The following is an 11,929-nucleotide window of genomic DNA, read 5'->3' as shown; positions in this document are numbered from 1 at the left end:
GGGCCTCCCTGGTGGTGCAAGGGGTTTCGACATAACCTATGAAGCTACCACAGCCACTGCAGCACGAGTTCGATCCCTGGCCAGGGAGCTCCCCACATGGTGCAGCAGACCTCTCCTGACTCCCCCGCTGCTCCCCTCAACAGTGTATTTCAGTCAGTCTGCCTGTTCTGCTCCCCACTCTGTCTCTGGTGAATCCTCTCACCCTCCACATCTCTGGCCTGTACCCCATATCTTACATGCATAAATAAATCTTAAAAAAAAAAATCACTTTTCCTAAAGTATGTGTTCCCTGAGAGGACATGACCTTATTGTTGCCTTGCTGAGTCTTATTCAGCAAAGAGGAGAGCAGGATGATTTCAAGTCCTCAAAATCCCAGTACTCAGCAACTTCAGTTCACATGCTAGAAAATTAGATGTAGCCTAAAAAGTCACCGCTCGCCTCTGGGGACACCTCTCAGTGAGCCATCAGACAGTGCAGTCACCATTTTTCTCTTCTCTATATGACTTTCTCAGTAAATACAAACCTAAATTACTTTAACTTTCCTTTTACTCTCTCTTATTCAATTCTCCTCTAGTGATGGCATGTTGGAAAATCTTAAAATTGTTGGGAGTGCGGTCATAACTGAAAATTAGGACGTTCTTTTGTCTCCACACAAATTGTACTTTTAACTTCTTTGACCTGGTGTAGGGAGGATGTTTATTGAGTTCATTGAGTAGATACAGAGTAGCCCGCTCTAAGAGTGTTGTTGTTAACGTGATGGTGGCTGCTTTTTCCTTTTCCAACTTGGAGCCAAGGCTAAGAAGAAAACAATAGCCAGGTAAACTAACAAAGAAAAGACCAATGACCTTGGCTATCTTCCGAGGGAAGAGAGAAAAGATAACATTATTATTATTTTTAAGGAAAGCTGGTATGAAAAATTACCCATCTTCATTTGTCTGTCTGTTTCGAAGGTGTGGTCTCCAGGCTGTATTATTTCTATGGGCTGTGAACACAGTCATTTTGGAATTCAGATTCCTCTAAGGCCTTTTCTGTGTGATTGTCTGGCCTATTGTGAAAAACGTTTTGCCCACACATTGAGAACTGCACACAGTTTAAGACCATGGGCCTCCCCAGTGGCAAAGCAGTTGAGCGCTGGGTTGCGAAGCCGCCTGCAGCCTCTGCAGTGCCGGTTCTATCCCCGGCTGCTCCCCGGCCACCGGAGGAGGGTCCCGCATGGCGCGCAGACCTCTCCTGCCGCCCGCTGCTCCCCTCAGCAGTGTACTTCGGTCCTTCTGCCTGCTCTGCTCCCCGCTCTGGCTCTGGTGAATTCTCTCACCCTCCGCGCTTCTGACTGTACCCAGTGCTTGTATAAATAAATAAATAAATAAATAAATAAATCTTTAAAAAAAAAAAAAAGACCATTGACTTATTAAAGTAATAATTCAGAATCATTTTGTTTGGTTAGAACACTTTCCTCCCTTGAGGATTAGTGATTTTAGGGATGATTTCAGTGTGCGTATCATGGTGTGTCTTCTGCTCAGTCACCGATTCTCATCTTGCTGTGAAAGTGTCCCTAGCTGTGGTGCTCAGGCTGAAAGAAATCAACTGATTTGCTTTCAAAAGATTTGCTTCATATCAGCAATAAGATGACCAGAATGTGTATTTGACAGAAGCAGCAAATTCTGCCCCAAAAGAAAGTGGTCCAATTTGACAGATTTTACGTCCAGATCATCCAAAAGGGATACGTGCTTTCCCTTTTCAAAGAAAAGACAGTTTAGCTCATTTCTTCTGTAATGCCTGGATCCAAATGTTTATATTGCCAAAGTTTTAATCACAGAAAAATAGTGACTTGTGTGTGAAAAAGAAAGAGAAATTAACGCTTCTCATTTATTAGATTCACATCTCCAGGATACTTAAAGTTTTGTTTTGTTTTGTTTTGAAATATTTTATTTTATATAATTCTTACATCATTTTTCATTTTTGCACAATGTATGCATTTTCATTATGGTTATATTCCCCATACAATTGCACCCCCCTTATTTTGACCCTAATCCTTCCTCTCCCGCCACCCCCCTACCCCGTAGTGTGTCTCTGGTTTATAGTTGCATGTTGATTTTGATTTTTTCTTTATTATGGTTAGTCTTTTTCCTGGTCCCTTATTTAGGTTTTCTAAACTCCTGCTATGAGTGAGACCATCCAGTATTTTTCTTTTTCTTTCTGGCTTATTTCGCTGAGCATGATCCCTTCCAGCGCCATCCATGTTGTTGCAAATTGCATGTGTTTATCTTTTTTGAATGCTGAGTAATATTCCATGGTGTATATGTGCCACAACTTCTTGAGCCAGTCATCTATTTTTGGGCATTTGGGTTGTTTCCAAAGCTCAGTTATTATAAATAGTGCTGCTATAAACATAGGGGTGGAGGTGCCCTTTTGAATTAATGTTTGTGCCCTTTGGGTAAATACCTAGGAGTGGAACTGCTGGATCATATGGAAGCTCTATTTTCAGTAGGTTGAGGAATCTCCACACAGCTCTCCATAGTGGTTGGACCAAGGATACTTAGAGTTTTAAGAATAAAATTGGTTAAAGGAGCCCCATACTCCAGGATGTCCTGCCTCTTAGCTTGCCCCACACTGTGAGGTGAATGGATTTGCCCCAGACCTTCTCCTGGCTGACAGGGATCAGGAATTGTGCTGGTGAACCTGTGACGGAACACAAAGATGGGCAAGGGAGTTTCTAGTGGAAGCTTCAATCTTTTCACTTTATGCCCAGTTCCATAATTGTGCTTTCAAATGTAATTCTAGCTGCCAATTTACACTTTATGAGGGCTAAAACTTATCTTTAGTTTCATTTCCATGAAAAATGTGCACTTCGCTCTTGATTGATAGACATATTTTGACAGTTAATACAAGTTTACCCAGTCAAGGCTTGTTTTAGTTGGAGGTGAAAATGGAAGAGAAAAAAAAATTATTTCGACAGATCTTAGTATTTCTCTTTTTATTGCATTCGTTGTCTAACAACAGTAATACTCATTGGCAAGAAATTTATTTACACTAACAAATTAAATTTAATCACAGGTATTTTTAGATTAGTTGGAAACAAAGGACCACTGTGATAATTTGCTTTGAATGCCTCTGAAAACCAAAGAATAAGAAGTGTCATTTGAAATGGAACAATCTAGGGAAATACATTTTATAACCAAGCACAAGAGAACAATTCAGACGTGGCACTATTGTCTCTTCCATGCAAATGAACAGACACAAAAATGTACAAATTAAAAGTTTCAGGTAACATGCTATCCGTACTTATTGGACTTAAAATTATTTTCAAACAACTTTTTCCCTTTAGTGATAACGAAAGATTAAAATAAATCAACTTCTTACAATGGAATAATTCATTCTCTTTTTTTTTTTTTGTCCAGCTGGCCAGTTATGTTAGTGATATGTAGTAGTTGTACTAGTGGTTTAAATGCAATACCATTAAAATTACAAAAGCAGTAGTGACGACGATAAATAATATTAAGGAGAACATATACATATATATTTAAGTGGTGTCACTAAGCACTATCTAAATCTGATGTTGTTAGGAGGTGTTATCTAGCTGCTTACTTCCCACTTTTTAAAGTGATTTAATTATTTGTGGCCAATTGTTCTTCTAGGAATGAAAGATTGAACCTGCAACAGAAAGTCTGGCCGTGTGAAAAAATAGTTGAAAGAAATAGAAGTGCACACCTTCCAACAACATATTCATGCTCACATCCACTTTTGTTAGATAGGGCAATGACTTAACCATGCCGTCACCGAGCAAAAGAAGTAAAGATGATTATGTGATGGAAACACTGCCATCAGAGAGCCAGTAGTTAATGACTTAAGCATCACAGCCACCAAAGATGTCATTCTAGAGTGTGAATGAACGCACAAGAAAACACAGTGCAATTTTTAGCCAAGGAAACTGCAGTCCACAGTTGAAAATGCCCAAAGCTATGTAAATTTCTGAGCTTCAACTCAGCAATGTGCGATCTTGACATCAAAGCATTAACCGAACGTTTGAGGAAATATTATCTTACTAAAATACCAAGTATCTAATAAATCAATTTTACCAAAATATATAAACATGTAGAAGGATAAGTGCATTTTAGTAGAAATACTTACATTAAAAAAAATCTCTTAAAATCTTATGAGCCATTCAATGTATACGCAACCCAAAAAAGTGGCAATAAGGCTATGATTACTGCTCAGGGTCCTAGCTGACATTACCGATCCAGAAACAGTATGTGTTTTTTATGCCGTGTGACTGCAGTATGTGTGTGTATGTAGGTGGAAGATATATTCACACGTATATAGTTCTGTACATCTACACAAGTGGCATGCACATTATTGAGAAGTTGCCTCTTGTTCTTTCATTCCTTACCTCATTCACTTTTGAATCCCCTAGCAGTTTTGGGGTCGGGTTTAGGGTAAGGCCAAGGGTTGGAAATCATCCTGTTTTTTCCTTTTTCCACTCTGTAGATTTAGAAACAAGTCACATGCTGTGCTTGACCCACACATTCACTTAGATGAGCTTCCAAGTAACAAACACTACCTCAACATCTTCACATGGACACCCATGCAGAGGCATATCGAGACCCTCTATCTACCATAAATAGAACTCAATGCATTCATGTTTCAGGGGGGCATTGATGATATAGGCTCTTTCTTAGCCCCTTAATTTCCTGGTTAGATGTATTCTATGCTGATACCTTAAGTTATCCAAATGTTTTTTGTCTAGTAGTATTTGCTCCCCAGTGTTTTAGACTGAGCCTAAATTTCCTGAGACTTTAAATATTGACGACAAATACAAACAAAATCTGCCTGAATACTCAGGTTGTTTTTCAAAAGTGCATCACTGAAATGTCTTCATATTTTTACAACACTGCTTTTTTTTGAGAATTTATTCCCCACTCCCACCAAATTGTAACCAAAATTCTGAACTTCATCAGTAAATGTTTCATTTTTAAAATAAGGTACAGGTAGGTCCTTGAGTAATGGTAATTTGAAAGTGTATTTTGAAAGGAAAGGGGCTTTTATTTTCCATTTTCCTTTCATTTAGAAAGTATTAAGAACTTAGCATTTAGTAGGTGACATGAACCCTAGTGACTTCTGTCCACCCACATCAAATATCCTGCATCTGCAGTTGTATTGGGACTATAACTTTAGCTTCCCAAATGGAACTTGGTAATTATTAAATGTCTCAATGTAGGGAGGGGGCTAAGACACATCCAAAATACAGGTATTTCTTTTAGAATTGAGATACAAGAATTGCTGTGATTCCATATAGAATCATCTCAAACACTGTTATTCAACACTGGGTTTTCTCTCTTGAAGCTTGATCTACATAACCTTTAACACTTTAAATGGGTTAGAATATCCATATATATGCAAGTTTTCATTTACCTTCTTAAATAGAGTTTTAAAGCACATGTTAATCTTAGTACACAAAGGACCCACATGAGAATTCTTTGTCTTCAAGCAAAACCCACAGAGATTAGTCAAGGCTAGATCCAAAGCCCTGTGACTATTTCCACTGTCCAGGAGACACTAAGATTTCAGGTCAGAGATGGATAATGAAGCACAAGGCAGCTGCAAGGGCTCATGGGGTTCCTCACTGTCCCCTTCCCATTTTGTTTCCAACACAAGCACAAGGCAGATGTGGCCATATCATGCATGCCCTTTAGAAGCTGAATTTGGCATTAACACCCATCACACTATAATCAGGAAGGGCTGTGGGTTAAAAACGCTGAAGAGACGTCAAGGGTGGGAAGTCAATGCCTACCTCGCCTAAAGAAGGCGCACACAGAATAGCTTTATTGCCGTGAGACTAAAAGTGGACTTCATCAGTGTGTCAAGACGGGCAGAATTAGGGTTCTGTCCTACCTATCACTCAGAAGTAAACTTTTGATTCAGCATGAAAACATCTTTTAAAAAGAGAAAACTCTAAACTGTGAGTTACTTTAAGGGAGATGGTCTTAAATAATCTGTTATGAAACTCAAGCCCCTTACTGGAAACCCTTCCCTAGACACTCAGTTCATATAACACTCTCTGTCTACAGCTTGTCCTCACAAATATCCCTTGCCCCCCCCCCCAAAAGCATTACCGATACTCCAAAACACTTTTGGCTATTGTTAAAGTCATACTGAGCTGTCTTTTAGGGATTAGAGTTCACAGTAACCAGATATTCCCTTTGTGTTCATTTTCTGATGAATGAAAAAACCAAAGTCCTTAAGGTTCATGAAGCAACAATCCTGTGTTAAGTTGTATGGACACCAAAAATCACAAGCATTAAAGCAGGAACTGGAACCTCAATTAGTCACCATGCACTAGAGTCAGTAAATAAAAGAAACAATAGGAAAACAAAATGTTCCTAAGATCTGAGGTCCTTCACTTTGTTTTCATACTCATATCAATCAGTTTCCATTTTATCCTCTGTTGGATAATCAAATCAAGTGCCTCTTACAACTTGAGCAGTTTTAAATAATAAATGTTAAAATAACTCATTAAGATGTAAAATTACTATAATTTAACTGAATCAAAACAGTTAAAATACAAACTAAATAATTTGAGGAATAAGAGTTTGATTTATAGTATTGTCAGTCAGTCATTGATCTAAATATTGGAAGCACACAAAGATAAAATAAACAATACTTCTAAGACACTTAAGAAAATGCAATATGATAGATCATAAATTATGTGCAGAGAGATGGGAGACTTACAGACATTTCCAGTATATACATCCATTTTCAAACATTACCAAAGTGTAAACATAACTTAAGGTAATCATCCTTCTATATCTATTTCCACTCTTAAAATGAATACGGAGAAATTTCCAGTGTGATCCAGATCCTTTTCCCCCAAAGATAAGCAAAAATGGCAAAAATTTACAATAGCAAGCAAGCATTAATATTATCAGATTTCGAATAATTTAGTCTTTTAACATTAGAAAAGATTTGCTGAATTTTATAGTTCATTAGTAGTGGTTCCTTGTTTCTCGTGATAGTAATAAATAGCAAAGCACCACACATCTCAAAATATTGAGTATCCAGTATGGCAGTTTCATTATTATAACCCAAATGAAGATACACAGGAAAACATACATAGTGACTTTGACAATTGTAAAGCACAATGTTACTTTATGCCAGTGTTTCTGAGACTGGATAAATGATTTGTAGCAAGTAACCAAAGGACTGAAGCTTAACTGACAATATGCTGGCATTGAAAAGGAAACAGGCATTGGGGAAAGAATAGGAGTGTAAATCTTCTAGTTGAGATAATTCCAGATTTCATATATTCAAACAAGCAAAAAACAATTCATAATGTTGAAAATGTGAGCTGTAGCTATACGGGCAGGAGCCCCTTTATAGCATGACCTTCTAAAACCTTCCCCCCATAAGCTCTGTGTATACAAGATTTCCAGTGGAAGATGTGAACAGGGCTGGGAACAAATAGAGACTCTCATGGAGTAAAGTAAAGGAAGAAACACTTGTCCAAGACTTCAACTGGCTTTAACTCTTACTTTGAAACTCGTCCTGTGGAAAATGGATGACCTCATTTTTAGAGCCAATGCAGTAAAGAGAACCAGATAATGAGTATAAAAAACAAGACAGTAACAGCAAAAAAAACCCCATCATTTGAAGTTTCTCAAGATGAGTTTATTTTCTCCTCCTTCTGCCCTAGTCACTAGCACTTGAATTAGTTTGATGAAAATACTGAAATCCTTAATACTGGCTTTAAATACATATTAACTGCCTCTACTGTTAGGCTGTATTTTTTGCCCTATCTTAAACAAAATTGAACTGTAAAGTGGAAATCTTCAAAGAATGGAAGAGAATGACTCAGAAAAACCACTCAAAATATCTCCAAAATGTAACTGACAGCTCTCCTTTACAGGAACATTCTGTGTGCTCAATAAAATTGCTCAAATCTAAATTTTCTTTAACTGGTATTTCTATTTTTCTTAAAAGTACATTTGTTAAAACACTAACTGAGCCCACTTGGGAAATCTTGAGTAGAAAATACGGGACAAGTTCCTGATTGTGTCATAACCAGGCTGAAGACCAGCCAGAATGTTCCCCAGGAGAAAAAACCTGAAAATGTTGGTTTCCTTAAAAATCAATTTCCTGTTCAATTTGTTGGGGGTGGGGGGTGGGGGAAGGTGGGGTGTCAGTGCGGCTGAAATACTGAACATACAGTGGTGACAAAGGAAACAAGAGATCCCAATATCCCACGGCTGTTTGATGTGTGATTTTTTTTCTTTGTTTGGCTGAATCTGGAGGGTAAATGTTACCCTTAGAACTCCAAGCTATTACCCACATGCACAATCTTAAGGCTTTTGCTTCCTTCTGGGGTTAGCGAATAACTCTAATTTCTTTCCTCTCTTACTGATGCCCAGCAAGCAGGACACTTTGCTTTTGCCACAGCAGGTACTTACGTGGCAGAGCACCCACATTTCCACATGGGAATGACTCACAGTCGAGACATGGAAATGAGAGGGACATTGCCACACACTGGAGTTGATTCTGTAGCCCAGATCCTACGGCGGAGTGGTGCCCCAGGTCATGCAGAAATGTGCACTCACCCAGTTCAGGACCCCATACTGCAAACTTACAGTGCTCCCCTAACAATACCAGGGGGCATCATGCTCTTGTTGGGCAGGGTCAACTGGTTCTCCAAGTGACATGACCCAACACAACACAAGATGTTGGTAAGTAAGAGAAGAGAGAAACACAGCTACTTTGCATTTCTCATAAATGAGAGCCTTGGTTTGTTAATAAACCAAAGGTGGTCTGGGGTTACTTTAGTAGATGAATATTAAGAGTGTATTCTATTATTGCAGAAAATGCGGTTATTCGACACACAGGTCCCCAATCTGCCCGATCCCTGTCAGCAGTTTCTTCTTCATGCTCCAGAGGAGAGCAGGGCAGGAGGAGGTAGAGACGGGGGCATCCCCACCCTGTCAGGGCGCGTGCTACTGCTCACCAGCACCCTCCGCTGCAGTTGACATCTTCTCTGTCTTTTTGGACTTCCTCTGCATTTGCTCTTGTTCCTTCCTCCTCAGCTTTTCTCTTTGCTTTTCCATTTTCTCTTGAGCCTTCCTAGCCTTCTCCAGAGACACCTTCATTTCCTTGAGTTTCTTTTTGACCACTGCTCGGTCTTGGGAGGATGTCATTCCAAGAGCCTGAGAAGGAACACATGAAAACCCATGAACTCTGTGCTTACGACAAGGTTGATCTCACAGCACTTTCAAAATCATAGACTAATTTGCGCACAAAGCAAGAGGCCAAAACTGAGGAGGAGCTGATTGTATCTGCCAAAAATCTAAATCTATAGACTTGGGGGGAGGGGATGAGGACTCTGAAGTCCTCAGCATCGTAAGCCTCATTAAGCTTCCCAAATTGGCAATTAATGAGTGAATGGCAAAAGGACATGATCCTGCTTCTCTAACCTTTGGGCTGTAGACATTTACAAATGAAAGTATTGCTAAGCTCATCAATATTTTCAAACGATAGGAGTGGGCACCTGCTACCACAGAGGCCTCCAAGAAGGGCAGGAGGAATTGAAATAGCTTCCTTCCTACTAATATATTCATTTACAATGAGAACCAAAGAAGTCTTTGGGACCAGAATGTTCATGTCAGCAAGACTAGCCATTCTCTCCCTGTATAAAGGAAGACTGATTATAATGAGGTGGTTGCTCTATGAGCTTAGAATTCAGAATAAGGAGTGTTGGTTATGTACTTTAAAATGTTCCATGACCTTCAGAATTCACTGCAGGAAGCATCCATCTCCCCAACAGGGACAGGCTTGTCAATGGGGCCTTCATATTCATAGCTATTGATTGATCTCTAACCTTTTCAAGACTGTCAAGAGATACTCATCTGTCCATCAGCCCAGCAGGAGGCTTGAGGGGGCGGGATGTAAGTATCTTTTGCCCTTTTCCACAGGGGTGGTGCCACCTCAGTCTCTGAGAGAGATGGACTAGAGAGATGGGTGGTGATGAGAGAGCAATGGAGGGGGAGGGAGACATGGCCTGCACATATTTGGGGAACAAGTTCTGGGGAAAACCTCATCCCAGTTTTGGAGGGGTGGGATGGAGGAGAAATGAATAAAGAAGGGCAGACTCATGGATCTGGTTTTTAACTCTAATGTAGGCAACTGCATTGGCCATTATTAAAACTCATGCTACGTAGGGAGTAGGCAGAGTTAATCCACGGACGACATGTTGCTCGGGGGAGGCAATAGAGTGAGTCCCCGGCTTTCCTACTCATCAGCCAACTCTGATTTAGAACCCCTGACTCACTTTCCAAAACTTCATTTACTACGTTGAAATAATTCAACGTCCTTTCTGCTGACCTTTGATGAGAATTACCACTCAGAGACACAGAATGCTCTTATCTAATGAAAACATTTTAAGTCGATGAGTAACAGAAATTACACCTGGCAACCTAACATAGACATATAATTCTTTACCTTAAGTTTATTTCCATCCAACTGCAGGAGTTGCTCTCCAGTGATGTTTTGGGCACTGAATTCAGATACATACTGCTCCAGGTTTAGGCTCATGAGCCAGTGAGAAACCTGCTGCACATTCCACTCCTGAACGGCCCGATTCTGACACTGACTGTGTTTGGGAGACTGTCCGTCATCAAGGATCTGAGATAGGAATGTTACGTAGTGCTGTTAAAGGACTGAATGCTATGGCTTGGCATGGCACATTATGCTAACAAAAGGAATTTCTTGCCTACGAGAGGCACTTTTAATTTTCAACCATAAGATAGGTTAATGGCGCTAGCTGTGTGTGTGTGTGTGTATGGGTAAGTATGTACACACACTAGCATGGTTAATAACAAACACGCTTACCACCTACATGCTTTTCGATACTTGCAAATTAAAAAATTCCCCCAAACAAAGCAGCGTTATTAATGTAGGTAGTTTCCTATTGAAAAATGCACTCTAGTGTTGTAAACTTTTACATTAAACACTTAGGACAGGTTATCAGATACAGAGAACAAATATTTCATTAATCTCTATATGCAACGCACCACACCGCATTTACGCTCTGATAAGACAATAGAGATATTTAAACATGTTGAGGTATCTTTCATTTAGAAGAGGAGAACATTTAGCCCTCAATCATCCTTAGGGCAAATTTCACAGGCAGTATTTCATGTGAGCAGCAAGCAAACCTGTGAGGAAGGTTGGGTTGGCAGTGTCCATAACTACTTTCAATGAATAAGGAAACTGAGGCTCAGAAAGTTGGATCTGTCCAAGATCACGTAGCTAGTAAGTAGTAGAGCCCAACAGTTGTGGTTTATTCCAAATCTCAGACTCTGCCCAGTGCAGAATATTATTTTTAGTAGCGCAATGAGCAGCATGGTTCCTAGAACCACTAAGCTGAGAGGAGATGAAGGTGATGAAAGGTCCAGAAGACAGAAGTCCCCTCAGGGATGTGCACAAGCAACACAGAAGAGGGGATGAAGTTAGTCAGGATGGAGACGAAGGGTGAAGCAGAATGGACTGTCAAAGTAATGGTGAGGGGAGATAAATCTGGAACTCTGCAGGTGGAATTTGGAGATCATCTTGACTCAGGACTAGATCTTAAACTAGCATATACACAAGGGCAGAGAGTGAAACTATTTAGCAAAATGAAATCCTCCACGACAGAGGAAAGTAGTCATGCATTGTTTGATTTTTCAAAAATCATCTGCAAAGACAGGAAAATTTCAAACAATACCGCATCAGCCACCACACACAGCCCACAGCCCACCGACAGCTCACCTCGTCATCTATCATATCCAAGCTCTGAGCAGGGGAGCAACAAAGGAACCAAATAGAAAAGTGTTATGGAAATAGGAGACATAACATATGCAACTCAAACTTTTAATACAATTAGCATCACACCAAGCCTGAAGAATACGAG

The 11,929-nt window shown here is 39.8% G+C and overlaps 1 protein-coding gene across 9 annotated transcripts in view; it reads right to left on the bottom strand.

Moving 5' to 3' along the window:
- Window positions 1-2,957: 2,957 nt before the first annotated feature.
- PPP1R9A (protein phosphatase 1 regulatory subunit 9A) overlaps window positions 2,958-11,929 on the bottom strand; it is a 292,878-nt gene continuing 283,906 nt past the window's right edge. For all 9 annotated transcript variants that reach the window (XM_054692354.1, XM_054692357.1, XM_054692361.1 and 6 more), the window contains 2 exons: window positions 10,480-10,662; window positions 2,958-9,188 (listed from right to left, as the gene is read on the bottom strand). In XM_054692354.1, the coding sequence (XP_054548329.1) occupies window positions 8,979-9,188; window positions 10,480-10,662 (393 nt within the window). In that variant the 3' untranslated portion in view covers window positions 2,958-8,978. The remainder of the gene's footprint in view (window positions 9,189-10,479; window positions 10,663-11,929) is intronic.

The sequence above is a fragment of the Talpa occidentalis genome, unplaced genomic scaffold (assembly GCF_014898055.3).
Source record: "Talpa occidentalis isolate TD23 unplaced genomic scaffold, MPIMG_talOcc4v2.1, whole genome shotgun sequence".
NCBI lineage: Eukaryota > Metazoa > Chordata > Mammalia > Eulipotyphla > Talpidae > Talpa > Talpa occidentalis.
This window is presented reverse-complemented; position numbering and strand designations above follow the sequence as displayed.